The following is a 19,486-nucleotide window of genomic DNA, read 5'->3' as shown; positions in this document are numbered from 1 at the left end:
ACTTTGACACGATTTGCCAAAAAAAAAAACAAACGAGGATGGTGACGTGCATTGTGGGAAATGCATTCATTGTTATTTTGAAGTTATCTCAAGGAGCTTTCAGCCCAGCGGATAACAGCTGTGGCTCTCATCATGAATGACACTCCAGGCATTTAGACCAGCCAGAATCCAATGCCAGTGGGATCCTAACAGGAATCATCAGGATGTCGTCCACAATCAGGGAACCTTACTGCACTGCAGAGCTAGTTTTACAGTTGAAATGCCTCAGTTTCCTCGGCTTTCTGTAGGTTGAAGTAAATGTTAAGTCCATGTCATCGGTCTGAATGTGCCCTGAAAATGATGACATGCATCCAAGTTGCATCCTAATCTGAGAGAGATGAATGCAAGCATCACATTTGGTCTTGAAAGGATAAAACTCTGTGTTGTATATGATATTAATGGGCTGATAGTTTTTTTTAAGCAGTGATTTAAATTCCATTTCAGTGCTTCTCGGGATTTCAGATTCTGTTTAAATCGGGAATGCGGAACGTCCTTTTCCTGTTGCGTTTGCCTGCTTTTTAACCTCCCATCAGCTTAATGTTTAATCCTCGCTGCAGTCGTGACCAGTTGACAGCAAAAGGAGAGCTACATTAGCCTTTCTGCTTGTGCTTCCAGAGTAAACAAAGTTGGGTTGCAACTTCACTTCAGCTATCCTGCTCTTGACATTTCAAACATGAAAAGCAGTCAAACTCAATAAGCAACGTTTCCACGGTTATAAAAGTAAATAACCTTACATGGATGCGTTTTCTCATTGTTTTAGGAATGAAAGCAAAATTAAAAGGGGAAAAAAAAGGCTCAGCACAAAACCAGAATAGTTTTAATACATTTTATGGTTTTAAAAACAAAACAAAAACATAGCTGTCGTAGGTTAGTCTAAAATTCAGTAAATTATCTTTTTTACACGTTTTAACATTTTGTTTTCAGAATTTCAAATGCAAAGGAAAAAACCCAAAACTAAATAAACCCAAGATTATTGTATGTGAGGGTTTCTTAAAGGGAATTACACCATTTTCTCTCCATTCAAATTGAGTCAGATTGGTCTAATTTAGAACAAAACTCTTAATTAAAAAAAAAAAAAGATAAAAAATGAGCAGAACATCTGTCTGCCGGCCAGTCCACTTGTAGACTGACTTTGTAACATAATGACAGCTTCATCCATCGGTGCCCATTAAGGGACCTGCGCTGAGAAGACGTTCTGGCTATAAACACACGTACAGTTCATCCCGTGCTGCTGTGTCAGTTTTTATATGAATAAACCCATAAATACATTTAAAAAAAAGAAAAGTAAAACAAAATCCATGCAATAAAACTGCCGAAATGATCCAACTCAGATGGAACAGTTTAGTTGAGTATGAAACAATGTACCCTCTGTGCTCTTAAGCGCTGGAACATGGACCTTAACTCTTTCTACATAACATCTGAAAACGCAGCGAGACACATCAAAAAGGCCTTTCAAAGACAATAATTTTCCCGGGGACGGAGAGGGAAGAAATCCCAGAAAAAATGGAAGAAGAAAACGAGCCGAATTAGTTTGACCACCATGTCATTTGGAATGGCATTAGCAATAGCAAATCAGAAAACAATAAAAGAAAAGAACAAAAGGCAGATTAAAGGGCTCATGTTGCATGGTTTAGATTATTTAGAATCAATTAGAGGGGCATGTGTGCGCGTCGGTGCTCACGCACATGTATGTGCACGTATGTTTATGTGTATTCGGGAGGCAGTAAGGCTGCTTGGCGTGTGTGGGTACGTGCATACGAGTGCGTGTGTGTGCTTGGGAGCGCGCTGAGAGTAACTGAGTGGGTGTTTGTGTGTAATCATGTACGTCAGGCCGTCATGAATGGTGTGTTTGAGACAGAGCGGAGTGTGGAGTTCCTCGGGCTGGACCAAATTGGAAACAGAAAAACAAACATTCCCTAGGAACCCCCGCTCTCCACCTCCCTCGCTCTCCTCCCCCCCCCTCGTCTGCAGGCCAGTGGCGCAGTCCAACCTGTCTGGGACAATGTAACGGTCTATAGTCGGACCGGACCACACACACTCACAGAGGGGGGTCTGAGCGCAGGGGGTGGTGGCTGTGGTGGTGGTGGGGGACGTGTGTGGGGGGGGGGCGATCTCAGCCACAATGACAGTTGGAAAAACAGACAGAAGAAGTATTTAAAAATGACAGAGAGCTCAGTGATGGATTGATGGGACAGACAGAGAGGGAGGAGAAGCGAGACAGAAGGTTTAAAGCTGAGGGACGTGAGATGTGAAAATGGGAGTTGCATTTGTGAGAGAAGGAAAAAAACACGCGATAAGTCATTGTGGAGAAATAAAGGGGAAAAAAACAGAAATAAAATGAGAGAGACTGCGAAAGATGGTGATTGAGGGAATGAGTAAGCAGGAGTTGGACTGAGTCAGAAATATTTAGTTCCACTCACTTTTCTTCCCCTTTTCTTCTCTTGTTGTGAGTGCCGCTAATGAGTAAGTTGTTCTCGGCTTTTCTTCTTTCTGCTTTAGTTTCACTGTTTTAAGAAAACATTCTCACTCTCTCCTGGCTCTAAAAGCTTCTATTATTATTATTATTACGCGGTTGGTCTTGAAACAACAGGAAGCTCGTCTGTGTATGCGTAACTTCTCAATCGGGATATTGCAGCCTGGAAGAATCATCCGAATGCACGAGTGCAATCTTTTTGTGCCTTTAGTTTTCCTTTTTATTCCTCATAGACGTGACGTTGGGCTGGCTCAAATTGCTTCAAAGGTTACCTGGGGACGTGGGACGGTTTCATTCCAAATATCCACCTGGAAGATGTTTATTCCTCTGTTCTCAAAAACATGTTTTTATCCACGATGACACAACTCTTTTTTTTTTGTTGTTGTTTTTTTACTTAGATAGGAACCTCATGAAATGACTCATAATTTCAGTAATGACTCATAATGTGCTCTGCTTCTTATGCCTGCGATCCTTTTTGTCTCTTTGAAACAGCAGATAGCCATTATTATTATTTTTTTGTCTCTAAATGACACACTCCGGTCCCAGTGTGTTCGTCTTCTGTCTGTAGTCCACATAAAGTTAGACCTGCATGTGGATGTGGTCGGGACCACAGGTGAACCAGGCAATCTGGAACGTGTAAACTGGCCCTGCTGCACGTCGTGTGTTAACTTAAAACAGTAGACTGTAAAATTGGGCTGTTGAGTGCATTTGAACACCCGATCCAAACACCTACATGTGCACACACTCGTCACTGTCCCAAGGAAGCTGGCTGAGGATAAATACGCACTCGGATTTAGATTTGCGGTAGGAGGCAAAGTCCGGATGGATGGAAAGCAGAAGAAGAAGAAGAAGAAGGGGTGGCACAGAGAGAGAGAGAAAGAGAGAGAGACGGTGGGAGGGGTGGGGTAATTTTTGCGGTTGAGGCAACAAAAGGGGGAACTGAGAACCGAAGAGTCTAACTTTTAATGGTAGGATCACAGAAAAAAAGGGAACATAATTGTCAACGGTTGCAGCCACTGGAAATAGGATATGGAAATCTCTGGAACTTACTCGTCTATAACCGCCTTGTTCGTATTCTCGCAGCGATCAGCATTGAAATTGTGCGAATATTAACTTGTGGAGAAGTTGAAACACTGGATTCCGTTGCCACCGACTGCTGCTGCAGGCTGGAGCTGCTTTTTTTTAATATTTGTTTTTTTAAGTCACCAGTTAACGGCAACTCTCTGCAGCGAATATTACCAATGCGTTGGTGATGCTTCATGCACAGTTGCTTCGTGTAGATGCACCGAGCGCAATGCATTTAATAAGGCACACTTTCACATTTTCACCGATTTTCGGCCTAGATTTTGTAGAAACTTAAGAAAATACTATTTTTTAAGGTTTTAAACAGATTTCCTTGACGTGTGATGGTTGTGATTGAAACTGCGCTTATTCGTGGAGGGCGATGCCATCTGTCAGATCGGACTAAAAATAGAGTTGTACATTTAGAGATTTTGGAAGTCTCAGCAGGGTACTCCCATGTTTTTAGGTACATCTTTGATCAACCTGTCAAATTTGATAAATCTGAACTACAGAAGAAACGCTGCAGGCTGTAATTTTCTCCAGTAATTCTTGCATAATCTGCGCTAAACTTCTTTTTGGCCTTCTTCTTTTTTTTCTTCCAGGTTGCAAAAGGTGACAACTGAGACCCTAAACCACAGCTGAAAAAGAGATATTGGGGGAAGGAAACAGAAGGACAGCAAAACGGGCATCCTGAAAAAACATTTCTCACTTGGATCTACAAAAACCTTTGATCAAACCTAAAGCTCCAAAGCCCAGCTGTTGAGCGGAGGAGCTCCGGACCCGAGGTAGCCGATGCTCCTCGTAGCGGAGGACCTTTTTAAACACACGTCAAAGAAGCGGGACACTTTATGCTCCGACGTTCACGAGCCCGTGAGGAGTTACGCGCACCGACAGAAATGGAGGGATACTAGTTACCGGGGCTGACACCTGGTCTCTGCTTTCCATTACCTTGTTGTGGAGTACAGAGGGCCGACCTGCGCTGCTGGACGGGCCGTTTGCGGTGTGGGGTTGAATCGAACTGCTTAAACAGAGCTGATGCCAAAGCCGGGAGTCAGCCATAATGTTTGTATAACCTGATGATCTGCAGAGGTAGGCGACACGTGCGTTAATCCAGTCGTTTTTCATCATTAATCCCTCAGTGCGATTGTTTGCTTGTGTGTCGACTGCCACAGATTTACGGCCTTAATTATGAGGGGGAAAAAATACTGGAACACAAAATAATGGAAGAACATTTTAAATCTGCTGTTTAATCAGTGCTTTTTAGTGCAAAATATGAATATATATGTTTATTAAAATGAATCTGTTCAGCATTACCTAACATGGATGTGAATTTTTTTGCATTTGGTGCTCTATCAGTATTATATTTTGGATTGTGATAGATTCAGGGTGCAGCGAAAACCTTTTTTTTTGTTTGTTTTTGTATCTTTTTGGTGTGTGTGTGTGTGCGAGTGTGTGTGTTTTTGCATGGGCACGAACATGTGTGTTTTTTTCTCGATTTGGTTTGAACGTCTAAAGCAAACACGAGAGTGCTTGTAAAGTGATTTTGTAAAGCTGAAAGAAAGACAAAAGGTTCCGACGCTCAACTCTGCCCGTTCCGCCGATCCGCACCGAAAAGCGTGCGTAGGAGAGAGTTTTTCTAAATGACTGTTGATGAAATGCTTTCTTTTTGATGCAGAGCAACAAAGCATGGTGAAAAACTTTCTCTTAGTCATCACGGTCGGAGGAAATGACTTCGCTTTGCCTCGAGCTGCTACCGGTACGCCGTGGTCTCGTGTGGAGCTGCGAGCTGCGTGTGAAGGTGGAAAACTGTTCGAGGGAACAGTACTCACGTTCAGAAAGAGTCTGAGATGGCCTCTGACGTTATACAGTAGAACACTTGACTCACAGGCAGACATTTGCATTCCAGTACACTGAGCTTCATTAGCAGAGCGCATTAGTTTCTCACACCTAGAAAAAGTTTCAAAGTAGGAGCTTATCGGCTAAGATGAAATGCTCTAACAACATATGTAATTGTTGAGAGTAAAATGATTTAGATTTGCAAACTTTGACTGCCTGTAGTTTGGATAAGATACAAGGAAGCTGCAAGGAAGTGCAGTAGGCAGCATTTCTACGTAAACTGGTGATTTAAAGGAACAAAATGATGATGAAATACTGAACATTTTTGTCCTCTTCAGTTAAATGCTCAGCTTTGTCGGAGATGTCTTAAGTATTCTGAACCGACGTGCTGCTGCACACGTTTAAGAATCCGATGACTTGCATGCAGGTTATTGTACTACAGGAAATGCAAACGTGTACAGTTGAGGTTATTATGTAAGTGTGAGAGCAAAGCTGCAGTGGTTTGTGGTGTGGAGCGCATCATAATAAGTGTTGTCTATAGTTTCTGTTTAAATGCTCCGACTGTCCACAGCCATGTGTGTATGTAAATCAAGAACTAGTTTGTGCATAATTTGGTTTGAATATTCTGAGAGCTTTTATTCAGCTCTCCATCACTCTGTGTGTGTGTGTGTGTGTGTGTGTGTGTGTGTGTGTGTGTGTGTGTATGTGTGTGTGTGTGTGTGTGGGTGAGGCTGTTTGGATGTGTCAGAGGCAGAACGTGAGTTTGCATATGATGCTAACAACACCGTATTCAGCTGGATTTGGACTAATGCAATGCTGTGCATCGGAGTCAGCTAACCGGGCACAAACGCATTTAAATAGATTTAGTGTTTTTGTTGTCCCGCTTCGTTTTGTCCGTAGTTGAGCTGAGTGTACCTTCACAAATGCACTTTTTGTTGTTTCTATGGGTTCTTTTCATTCTTCGCTCCACACTTCGTTAAAGAAACCTGCTGGCAGCGAGGTTCCTGAAATATCTGGGATACTGTGCTCTGCAGAGGACGTTTCATGTGTCAAATTTCCATCCAGTCCGATGAGATTTATGCTGTGACAAAAGTCAGACACATCACTCATGACACCAGATAATCCGAAAACCTACCAGCAAGGCTGTACAAAACTGTAGAAAAACGTGGAGGGTTGTTAAAGTAATCCGATGAAACGAGGTTTAATTGGAAAAGCATGGAGAACAGTTAATGGACAACCCTTGGGTTGTGAGTTTTGGACTGTTTGTATGAATTCATGTTTGTATTAACGATTTGTGAATTTTTCCTGCTTGGCTCACGATTAGACTACAGTTGGCTCATTAACAGTTTGAGACATCTGAATATGCATATCGATTTTCTTTTATGGTGATTGTGCCAGGAGAGGAGCTCCTTTAGATGAAATTCTAGATTTTTAACTAAAAATGCAACAACTTAATTTCCCTCTGGGATAAGTATTAAATTGAATCTCAGTGGGTTTTTTTCTTCTTTAGATTACTATGCGACTTTATGACTTTCACACCTATATTCTTATTTGTGGACACAAGCAGTCATACCAGTCTGAATTTACTTTTGTATTTAGTTATTTTATGTTAATGTAAAAGTCTGTTGGTTCGTTTGCCGGGTCCGATTTGGCTGCAGAGTGCAGGTGGAGCTGGTTCTGCAGGGAATTAGCAGAACGTCTAACAGCTGGCAGAACCCGCGGTTATTTGCGACTGAAAATGTCTGTAGACCTTCAGCTCTTAAAGCTGTCAAGGATTTCACGATTCCCCTCCCTCTCTTAGATTTGGAGCACAAAGTCAACAGCTCCTCATTAGTTTCTGACTGATTAGTGGAAGCTGGGTTTGCGCCCTCCAGGTTCCAGACGTTTGGCTCCTCACATAAGTTGTATTACCGCACTGATACACTTTCAGGAGACGGGTTTTTTCTTTTAAACACGGTGAGTGTTATATCAAGTTCACGCTCTAAGCTGTAATACATTTTTTTTCCCCAGATGTCAGATGTTTTTAAATCACTCGCTGCTGAGCTCCAGCTACCCAAAACATCACTGTGAGTTAGCATGATTTTCCCCACTCTGCGTTGCTTCTTCTTCGTCTTCTTTGGCGTTGCCGCGACCCGAATATTCACCAACTATTGATCCCTCACTGTGACTTTGTGTCGGCTTCAAATCCTCTACTGTATTGATGCGGAGTCAGTCGGTCACGTTAGCGTCGAGATGCTCCTCAGAACTGAGAATTTTCCATCCATATGTCAGTAAATACTCCGCTCCTCTTGGCTCCTTGAGTGCGAGTGAATGTGTGTCGCTGATAGTGCGTGTGTGTGTTTGTTTTTCATTATGTGGTGCAGTGGCTTTGCATGGTGATGTTATTCAGCAGGGCAGAATGCTTTGAGCTGCTTGTTGCTTTTAGACGTGGTTTCTGATTGTGTGTGTCCAACTATGTCTGCGTGTTTGTGTATACACATGTTCATGGAGACAGTCTTGTGTGTGTGTGTGTGTGTGTTGTGGTATTGCATAGTCTTTGATGCACGAGTATTAGTAGTGGATTTGGGTGGCGTTTTTGTTCTTTTTGTGTAAAACGAAGGAATGCAGAGCTGAGACGGTTCAGTCAGTCCCGCGGGACAGTTTTGACGGTTATGCTGCACACAAACATGCACGTTGCTGAAACATTCAGAAGATTGTTCCTGTGATGTAGTTGCCCACATATAAGTTATGCTCCTCGGAGGCAGTGAGTCCCAGTGCGCTCCTTCTCTCCGTCTGTCAGTAGAACTTTCTCCGTTTCTTTATGTAATCTTCGTGCTGTGTTTGTGTCGGCCTGACTCTTCTGCAGGCATGAAAAGGGAGAACAGAGCCCGGTTCAGTAGACGTGCGAACACTTAAAAAAAAAAACTACTCGTTGACCCATATGCACAAAATGGGTCAGAAGGTAGCTCCCTGAGAGTGGGATGACCTCATCTCTTTGCTACTTTACAGCAGGGTGCACTGCTGTTAGCTTTCACACACAACTTTTGTGTCTGTGTGCCGGTGTGTGCGCGGGACAGCGAGACATTCCCATACATCATTCTGTACGGCGGGCTATTGCGTGCACGCACGTGCGTCCTTGCGCACAGCAGGTCTGTCTCTCTGTCTCTGAAATCCCCAAACAACAAAATAGTTCTAATTAATTCCAATTAAGGCCTATTAATTGTGCAGAAAAGAGATTCATAAAGGAGGTGTCGCCGGCTGTCACTGCTATTAATGACTTAATTTGTTAGTGTTTTAATGATGGACTGGTTTAAAGGACACAGAATCAATCAAAGATCAAAGCGACAGATGTGCGTTCATCCTCTGCAGGAGCTTTTGTTTGAACAGCTGAATGTGTCTGCTTGTGTCACACATTTTAATAAGAACAGAATATAGGCAACAAACATGACTGTGTCATCACACTGTATTATCTCACTCTCTCTTCATGGTAAAGTGGTTTTGGCCTGTTTTCAGTTAACACTTAGCAGGGCTCTAAATCAGTTTGACATTACAAATTAATGAGCAGGACAGAGTCTCTATTTAGCTGTTAATTGATGGCGTTGCCTGTAATAACTTGGATAAAGGATGGGATGACCACCGGTGTATATTATGTACAGTTTTCTCAGCAATTAGCTGCAAAACCTAACATTTGGGTGTAATAATCAGGCACACGCCGCGTTCGAATCTGTTCTGATGTAACGAACATGTTGCTCAAGAGAGTAAATGTGAGAAAAACCTGGAGACATGGAAAAAAACAATACACAACGGGCCCAGCTGGAAAGGATTCCTGAAGACGTGTCTCCATTTTTTTCTGTTCTTGTTTGTCTTCTTCTTCCCAAAGTACGGCAACATGCCGATGACACCACATACCCTCGTTCATTTGCTCCAAATCGGGTAGCAAAAAAACCCCGATGCAGAGTTTCAAAAGCTTCCGATTGGCTTCAATATTTCACAGAAATTTGAATATGCTGTCAGTGTCATTTGTACAACATTATGCTAAAGCATTGGTATTGGCTCCCACGCAGAACTCGCCTTTAAGTTGTATGCAAGTGACATTGCATAATGATTAATTTTAAGCGTCTTTAAATCTTTCAAAACATTGTAAAGAAGTTTATCCAAGTAGAAAAAATCTGGTCTGTCGAGAACAGCTTTACTTTGGCATGAATAGTTGCGAAAGTCCTGTCAAATTCATGATGCATTGTTACACTGGCCTAGGTGTGTGCATGCCCGTTCGAAACCCTGAGAAAATTCACCGGTGTACTTGTGCCTCAGAGCTATCCTTAGCGCCGCTAACTGTAGCTTTTTTCTTCACCCTGGTTAAAGAAGATCCAAAGCACCAATTTGGACTGTTCTCACGTTTAGATTCAGTGTTGAGCTGACCTGGACCTAAATTCAGTGTCGTAAACCTAAATCTGCCTCTCAATTGCTCTGTGATGTGTGATCAGTCAGCGGAGTATTGTCATAATATTATTGTTTTATTGTTGTTAATTCAATCATTGTAAATATTTAAAAAAAAATGTTGAGCTACTTGACGAATTTGAATTTCCCCCATTGGGGGATAAATAAAGTATATTTCTATTTCTATTTCTATTCTATTCTATAACAAGGAGTCTATAATTGCTCTCCAATAAATGGAACATTCTCTTTGATAATCCCACCAAAATGCTGACTAGATGAAATTTGAACACAAATTGCTTTTGTTTCCACAGCCACAGTGAAAATATGCAAATTTATTTGTACTAAAGATCACATGTTGGCACAAATTAAAGATGGATTGTGAGATGTTGCCCAGTAAATCTTGACGGTGTGGTTTTTGTTTTCCAACCTTTCTGAGGAAAAATCCATTAATCGGATTAAAATTGGTTCAACCGACACCCAACCTGACTAATTGTTCAATATTCTAGTGTTGATAAAGCACAGAATTAGCCTGACGCTTCATATAATACGTATTGTATCTGAAAAAAAACTAAAGTGCAAATATTGAAGTTATATAATCCCTCTTTAATCATGCTTCATTGTACATGAGAGTATGAGTCCAATACATTTGAGCATTGCTGACAGAGGAACTGGTTGGGTGGGTGCCTGATTTGCACTCAGACACACCAAATGTTTAAACAAACTTGCATAAGTTTAGTAAAGGTGCTATAAATGGAGTTCTTATCACTAACTTCATGCTTGAAGACTTTCTTAAAATGCTTATCTGTTGGACTGGTGACCTTGTTGTTTTTTTAGTCTGTTCACCTGTGCGTGACCATCCTGTTCGTGTGCGTGTGGCCTCCATCTATGTTCTTGTGTCAGTATGCACAGATGTGGGTGTGTGCTGTTTGTTTGGCTGCAGAAAGCTTGTGTTGTAGCTCAGTGAACAAGTGTTAACAAGCTCTGCGCAGACTGTATTCATTTAATCCATATGCCGGTGATCTATACAGCTGTGCGCTGCTCCTGGAGTTTTCTGGGAGGAGAAATCACTCTGCAGTCGCAGCCCTGTGTGAAATGCAGAAACTACTGCTTGGTCAGCTTTACTGTGGCTGCTCATACTGACAAAAAGGCACACTGGGATTTTTTTTATAGGTTTAGCCGGAGGCAAGGTTTGCTGATATGACACGTCTTTCACCATGTATTAGTCATCGGAATGACGTGCCTTTCCCGGCTGCTTGCTGAAGTCGTCTGTGTCGCTGTAGCCAACTGGAGTTACTTTCACAAGTTCAATCCACACACAGTTTAACATACAAGGTGGAGTCTTAGGGATTGCTTCACATTTTGTAGCTGCTGTCAGAATCCATACGTGGCTTGCCATTTATGAAATGGAAAAGAAAACCAAAAATAAGAAAGAGCAGAGGCTCAAAATAACGCTACCAGAACCACCATGCGGGATGATCCAGACAGCGCTGCTGGGAGCTGAGGGGCTCGTGGATAACGACGGTGGTGCAGTTGGAAGCCAGCAGGACCAGCTACAGCAGCCATGGTGCCTGGCAGGAAAAGAACGACTTTCCAGAACAATGAAACAGTCACCGGGGGCTCAGAGATAGTTCCAACTGGTAGTTTTTCCATATCCAGGTGCCCACCAAAGCCACAATGCAACCAAGTCAGTCACCATGCTGCAGTGATTTTGCCCATCAGACTGCTGTTTTGACTGCGTTACTAGTGGCGAGAGACCGCCGGTCTATGGAGAAATAGGGGCACAAAATTGTCAAAAGAACGGAGCGATAAGAGGCTGCCAACAGAATAAATGAAACAAATTTGTACCGGTAGTTTCTCTGCTCTGTGTGCTACGGCTGAACACGTCCATACATTATTTGCTGAAGTCATGACGGCTAAAGCCTGATTCTTACTCGGTGCAACCTCGCTTTGACCCATTCTTACTAGCTGGTCGCAAATGGCACAAACGGTCACGTGACCCAAAATTCCGCCACGCCCCCGGTCGCAAGCTAAAAAATCCTCGCGCGTCGCAAGGGCGCGCACACAACTTTTTTTCTGACTTCGCGCGAGCTCAACCGGAAACAGCTGACCAAGAGAAAGGAAACATGAACACTGCAGAGACCGCGGTGACCGAGAGGGTGCGCCTCTACAAACATCTGTACGACACGTCTATGAAGTTACACTGGGACAACGTTGTCCCAAAGGACAATGTTTGACAACGTTTGACAAAGTTCGTCTTGTTGCAAAGGACGAACATTCCACCTTCTCTTCTGTTTTTGCCTCAGCCGCTTAGCTCTGAGATACATACACAGTTCTACACCCAGAGTAAATTCATTCCGCATCCGCATCAGATGTGCCAGCCTCTGCTGACGTGACCCCACAAATCCGGTTCTTCAGCTTGTTTCCTCAACAGTGACGCCCGCTGGTCTGGAGAGAACTGCAAATGTGACGCATACTCGGCGCAAACTGCGCTTATGAGCTGAAGGAACTGTGAAGGGGCTGGCGCTTTCGATGACGTCATTAATGGTTCTCGAGCCAGAACAGTTGCGCGGTTGCGCCGAGTAAGAATCAGGCTTAAGGCAGGATGTTCCTTTGCAATGAATTCGAATGCAGAAGCTCACAATGAGGAAATCAGCCTTGCTCCGTGCAATATAAACAGAAGTTTTGACCAATCCGCAGCGGGGATTACAAGCAGATTTTGGGTGGAACGTTCATCATCAATGCCGGATCAAATTCACCAGTTGGCTCAGCTCAAAGTGCTTTTACTTGATCAGATTACTTGAATTTTGCATGTAGTGGTGACCTGCAGTCACCTGCAAAGTGCTGTTTCAAAGAACGAGAGGAGGTGCACAAGTCTAGTTTTGTCTTTGACTATAAATACAAAAAGCTATAATGTTGTTCGGGAATTTCTGCCAGTGATGCCGAAAACTTACGACCTCTTCCAGCTGTAAGTCATGTTTGTGTCTCACTATAAACATCTCTTTAACTTGAATGCTTCTGAGAGAGTTAGATGACCACTTTTCTTTCTGCTTTTCCTTATAATGACAACACTGGATAGAATATAGAACACTACCTCATGCTGCAAAAGCAACAGCAGCTAATGGTATTAGTTTGGACTGCAGCACTACAACAGTTCATGACAAAGGGTACATTAAGTGCTAAACAGTTAAATTAACATGTAAATGACTGTTACTGTAGACTAACTTGAATATACTGGGAACATTGCCACATATATATGCGTACAGTTAAGATGCTGCAGTAAATTCTGAACCTTTTTCTTCCCTGATGGTTTTCCATTCACTGAAATGAGACCCACTGTTCTCTTTCATAGAATCCTGTTTTACAGAAGCCACTTATTTGATCCCCCCCCCCCCCCAATCAATAGGCAGTAAATCAACCTGAAAAAGTGGACGTTTTTTGTCTCCAGCTGCTTTGACTCCCTCAGATGCATTTGACAGGAATAACAAACACTCTTGATTCTGACTCCTGAATCCTTTCAGGGCCAATTGTCTGTAATGAAACATGATAAGTTCCACATTGTTAAGATTATCGGAAGACCTGCTGTGTCTTTGGCTATGAGAGGATAAAAGCAAATTGAGAGATTGGCAACAAAATGGATTTAGCTACTGTCAGAGAAAATACAGCTGTGAAAATATCTTTCTTTTCACTTTTTTTTTGTTTTCTTTTTGCAATAACACAGTAAATTGAGGTGGCTGAAATTGTAAGAAAGTCAGCAATTTTAGAGACACAAACTCGAAGCCGACTTATGGATCTGTCATTGCTTTTTTGGGGCTCAGCTTCAGGACAGATCACTTTGGTGAAATCGGACTCATCGGGCTTGGTGATTCCCTCGCGGGCTAATGCAGTTTTTAAATTGTCAAGGTAAATCTCAGAGGGGCCTACTTGTCATCCCCTTTGCCGTGACGGTTATTTACTCTGCAGACGAGACAGAAACATACATCTCAAACTGTCTGCTTTGATTGCGATCGCTGATTCATAAAGGTCACGGCACGACACTCATCAATCCGCATAATCTCTCCCCATTAATTATCCCCGTATTATTAAACGGACGGCGGCTAGTCGCTGTTAATACCTGATATGAGACGCATTTTCCTGCAACGTTTTAGATTAGTTCGAAAATCCGAACCTCATCTATTTCTCGCTGGTATTTCAGAGCGTTGTGAGCTCAGCAGCCAGCTGTTGATAGATACATCATGTTGACAGCGCAGTTGTCCGATGCCAGACTCATGAAACAATAGCCACTATATCAGCCAATGTAACCAGTCCATCTCCAACCCTGCAGTGCTGAAGAGATTCAACTTCTCGAGGACAGGCCAGGTGCTTCGCGGAGTAGATTTATAACCGCCTCTGTTGGAATATTAAGTTGAATACTTACTGTTAGACTGAAGAAAAACATCTAGCCTCTCTAATGGATAAGTGCCCTAGAATGCTTAATGCTAAGCCTCTTCGTGTGTATGCATGTGTGTGTGGTAATCTCCAAAGCAGGTTGCTTGCCATTAGTGCAATACGGAACAAGGCGGCAATTCATTCAGCAGCTTTAAGTGTCTGACGCGCGTGAGTGTGCGTGCGCACGTGTATATCTGAGAGACAGCGAGGGGAAGGGTGTGTGTGTGTGTGTGTGTAGCTATGTAGCAGTTTTCTAAGCGTGGACTGTGTGTTGTTTTTAGAGAATGGTTTCCGTGCGCCTGTCTGCACCATATGGCCCAATGTGGAAAAAAGGCCCCTTTAGGGGTCCGTGTGTATGGGAACATGTATGTGTGTGAGGATTCTTGTATTCGTGCGTATGGATGTGTGTGTGTGTGTGTGTGCGTGTGTGTACAGTGGACTGGGCTGTCCAGAGTGAAGCTGTAAAAACAAAAGGAAAAAAAAAATGTCTTGAGAAAATGGGAGGGGAGGAGGGGGAGACAACATGAGATCAGTGATGTCGCCCCCTCTTCATTCTCACTCGTTCATGCTCGAGCTGTGAATCTTTTCCCGCGTCACAATTTGATGAGGTTACGTTTCACCGTTTGAAATATTTGCGCCAGGAGACGGGACTGTCTGCCTGTTTGATTTTTTTTTTTTTTATCAGGTTTAACTTTCGGTAAATATTCCGTTCTTTAATTAACACCGTGACAACATAATTTCCCCCGGGCATTCGGAGAAGTTCAATTCAATTTCGATGCCATGCGACATTAGATGACTCCACCGCTGCTCGTAGCTACATTGTTATTAACAAATATAAGCCGTCAGATCAGTCTGAATTCCCTTGTCAGATTAGTTCTTAAAAAGAAGATCAAGACAACTGTCTAAAAATCTTAATCTTCTCAATGCCAGTGTCTGATTTTACATACTTTATGTTACATACGATTCAGTCTACAGAAGTCCAGGAATCTCTTGTCATGGCTTTTAAGCTAGTTCTGACTGAGGAGTCCAGGTCGAGCCCGCTCACACAACTGGCTCCAACACGGTTCTCCACAACTCAACATTTCTGTAGAGCTTCAGGTCCGAAAGCTGCCACAGATTTGATGTTTCCCTTCCCTCTCTTGGACTTGGTGCGCAAAGTTGCTAATGCTTGATTGATTAGTTGGGTTGTTCAAGGAGGTTGCGGAAAACAGTTAACGTAAGTCCTCATATTAGTTGTATTACATCAGTGATACACTTTCAAGAGACAGGTTTTGGCCACCGTGCGCCTTTTTATCTGGTTTATGCTTTTATTAACAGACGGAGCCCAGATTTCATCTTCTTCTGTGATATAACGCCCAGAAGCATCACTTTAATGTCAGCATAGAAGCTGCTTCTTCTTCTTCTGCTTCTCTTATTTTGGTGTTTTGTTTCGGTCGAGTATGAAAAGGGCTAACTCTCGATTACGCTCCGTCGCTGCTTCAGTGCTTGATCCCCCTCGTCAACATCGAGGTGCATTTTGGAATCGATAAATACCCACGCTGCTGATGCACGCAGGTGCTGCCACTGATCCTTCCTCTCGTCTCCTAGGACTTTGTTTTTCCTCTGGTCTTTGTCAACTTTCCCACAGTCCTTGAGTGCCTCCACTTGCATCAGGAATTAATGGACCTGATATGATGTTTCACTCTGATGATCACTTTCTATTATTCTCCAATTATTGCTTTCTTCTCAGCCATTGCTTTTGCCACTTAGATCTGTCTTGAGGGCAAACGTATTGTTTTCAACCAGGAGAAAATAATTACTTAAATTTCTTCTCCAGTAATCATTTTTCCCCCCCGTCTTTTGATTTTTCATTTGTCTGTTTTAGTCCTCGCTCGTCGTTTATTTTGTCTAATTGGCATAAACCTCGGAGCTGTGGTAATGACTTCTGAGGTTAACAAGCTTCTGCGAACAATCACTCACTCGCTGGCTGACATGCTTGCATGCACACACATGCAAAAGCACACAGTTGTGCAACCGAGCACACACTTGCAAGGATCCTCGAGTAAGCGAGCGTGTGCGCCCGTCTTATAGAGGTAGAGAAATGTACTTGCAGAAGCAGCAGAGTCGCGCTAGAAAGCGTGCAGACCCGAGCACACGTCTGTCTACAATATGCCTCCAAGAATCTGGAAGCGCCGACGCTGTCGCATGAAAGTTGACACGTCTGATTCATGGAGTTTGTTCCAGTTTCAGTGTGGGTGTCGAATCCGACGCTTAAGTGAATCTACCGGAGTAGAAGCCAATTACACTAAGGTGCCATGTATCGGTGAATAATGGGTGCTGGCTTTTTGTCAAACATAAAGAGAAAAGAACGTACATCACTGTCTAAAGTTAGAATCAAGCCGGGATGGGCAACCTTTTTTTTTTTCTTCAAGTTCTTCATGGAATTGGCTGCGACTCACAGTGTTCACGGTAAAGTGGACTGTGGGTCATGTTCGATGTACATGAACATTGATGATACCCAAGCTGACATGACTCACCAAAACGTTCTTCCTTGTGACTTTCAGCCTCAACAATTCTGTTGGAGTTTATTTGGTTTCTTTATATCTTTTAACAATGGCGCCGGTGTTGTGTTTATTTCAGACGGCGTTGGCAGAAGTGGAAATATTAGGGAGATATGAGACCCCGAATTGTTTCGTATTGGTGATCTTTTGCCTAAAAGAGGACAAGGTCATCCTCAGCTTGTGATGATGAGTTGCAAACAGGGCCGTTTGGTTCTTTAACACACTGATAGAGGACTGCGTTCGCTGTGAGAGAGGAAGGTAATCTTTGCACTGCTTTAGGATGGCGGACATGCATTTATGTTTTTAAATGCTTACTGTCTGATTAGAGACACTTACCAAAAATAAACCTTTCAAGCTGCGTGAGAACTGACCTGTCAATAGACGTTGTAACTCCTGAAGAACCCAGGCTGCGCAGGTGTGTTACACATTCTGTTCGGTCTTTTCAAAACTTTGTGCGTGCAGCAACAGATTAAAGAGTTTGGAAGTGTAGCTTTGAGATGCTAAATTCCTCTAAGCCTTATTGATGGCTGGAATCTGACTCGAGTCTCGTCTGCAGTCTGCTTGTTCTCCTGGTGCGAACTCTGCTTTAATCTCCTCTTCCCTTTCTTTCTTGCCCTCTCTGGTATCTTGATATGGTCTGTGTTCAGCAGTGACTTCTAAACATTTACATTTCTGCTTTCAAGTGGCTGTTTATATATGGCTCTTATCTGCTATCGAGCACACACACACGCATGCACCGAGACGGGGACGGACGGTGAATCAAATCTTTAGTTGTCCTGACAGCAACTCTCTTGCGATGTCCATAATAGGACAGGAGGAGAGGGAAAGAGGAAGGCAGAAAGAGAAAAGAGTGCCACATAGACAGAAGGAGGGGGAGGCAGATAATTTGCCACCGGAGTGTTTTGTGGTGAGGTGAGGCGTGGAACTCTGGTGGCTTTAACTTGCTGGCTTTTCTTTTTGATACTCCACTGATACTTGCTAGAGAAATCTCTCTTTTCATCTCCACACATAGATTGCCGCCCCGCCACAGAACGGCACCCCAGGGTATTGTAGCGATTTGACGTTTTGCTCAAGGACACTTTAGCAGGTCACACGGGAGACAGCCCGGCCCTCCGATTGAAGGATGCTGTAGTTCTGAGTCACTCTGCCACCTTTCCCTGCTCCCCTCTGCTTGTGTGCCTGATCGCTGCCCTATCTTGATAAACTTAAGACATATTTCCAATGTGGAAACCACCAGTGGGAATATCAGCCCGACACCTCTTCTTTACTCAGCTGAAGGGGACGGATGAGGTGTCTGGGCTGCACATTACTCCTATAAAAAGGATGGGGATGAAGCAGCGTTTCCCAAAGTTTCGCCAAAATCAGTTGGACAAATATGACAAAATGAAAATAAAAGGATAACAAAGCAAGTGTAGCACATTTTGGTATCATTGTAAACCGGATATGTTGCTTTTTGGCTGTCGCTCACACAAAAACAAGTCATTTGAAGAGAAACTTTGGGGAATTAGGCTGTGAGAATATAAAGGGGTAATGCAGAAAAAGAGTGTGAGGGAGGAAATGACACATAGGTGGAAAGAATCTCATCCCTCCGCCTGTCTCATGCTGCCTTTCTGTTCCCTGCACACTTCCACGCACTCACTCAGACACACACTATAATTGAACTGTAATTGAACACTTTTTATACTGTACGTGTATCCGTCCAAGGAGGTTCAAAGTAAAGATTCATCAATCTTGGAAGGTTGGTGTGAGTGTGCGCGCACGTGCAGTCTGATCCGCAGCAAGCTCTTTGACTCGCAGCTGCTTTTAAGGCAATGAATTTGCATCCCGTCCTCTTTCTCTCGTCCCATCTCTTCCTTTTCAGGCTGCCTTTCTTCATATCTTTCTCTTTAGCGCTCCTCGTGCCGCTCTACGTGTCTTCAACCCAAGTCAAACAGCATTTATCGTCAGTTTTCATGAGCTGTGTTTCCAAACAGTTGTGAAATTAGTTTTAAGCGATTGAAACGTTGCATGAAAAGAAAATGCAAATTGGGCTGGTTCCCATTAGCTGGGTTGGAGTGAATATACTAGGCCACACAGTGTTGTAAGAGGTTGGCTGTGCAGGCACAGTAAGGCAAAACTGACAATCTGGATTTGACTTATTAAACAGTGGCTGAGAGGAAAATGGAGGAAAGGTTTCCCTCAGAAGGTTGTTTTTTGTTTTGAGGCACATTTTAATTTGGAATGATATTGTTAAAATCTTAATGTTCCAACTTCTCCTACAGTTACCGTGTCAGACCAGTATTTTGACGTAATTCCTGTCTGCTCAAGTTGCCAACGAATGGGAGGGCCAACACTAAAGAGCCGTTCAAGGCTGCAACACGTCCCAGGGGGAACTAGAATGTGACCTTTTGGGTGATCAGATGATGCCCGAGTGCCCAGAGAAAATGTACGCAAACACAATCAGATCCTGCAAACCAAGAACCTTCTTGTTGTGAAGTCATAGTGCCTAACAAAGGACGACTCTGATTGTCTGCCTGCCTGTCTCAACAGATCATCTTGCAAGGCATGAGTTGGTTAAACTGAGGAGGTCCAGAGACTTAATGTGAGAGACGTTGACGTCAATTCTAATGTTTGTGCCAAGTGTTTGCAGTGATTTTAGATTTGCATTTTTTGAATTGTAAACTGTGTAAATGTGGTGTCATTCATGAATAACTGG

At 43.2% G+C, this 19,486-nt stretch overlaps 1 protein-coding gene across 5 annotated transcripts in view; it reads left to right on the top strand.

Moving 5' to 3' along the window:
- Window positions 1-19,486, top strand: part of trps1 (trichorhinophalangeal syndrome I) — a 115,696-nt gene that overhangs the window by 15,805 nt on the left and 80,405 nt on the right. For all 5 annotated transcript variants that reach the window (XM_075449083.1, XM_075449079.1, XM_075449081.1 and 2 more), the window contains exon 2: window positions 4,177-4,663. In XM_075449083.1, coding sequence (XP_075305198.1) covers window positions 4,651-4,663 — 13 coding nt within the window. In that variant the 5' untranslated portion in view covers window positions 4,177-4,650. The remainder of the gene's footprint in view (window positions 1-4,176; window positions 4,664-19,486) is intronic.

This window comes from Odontesthes bonariensis, chromosome 18, assembly GCF_027942865.1.
Source record: "Odontesthes bonariensis isolate fOdoBon6 chromosome 18, fOdoBon6.hap1, whole genome shotgun sequence".
NCBI lineage: Eukaryota > Metazoa > Chordata > Actinopteri > Atheriniformes > Atherinopsidae > Odontesthes > Odontesthes bonariensis.
Note: the sequence above shows the minus strand (reverse complement) of the source record. Positions and strands in the feature narration are given on the sequence as shown.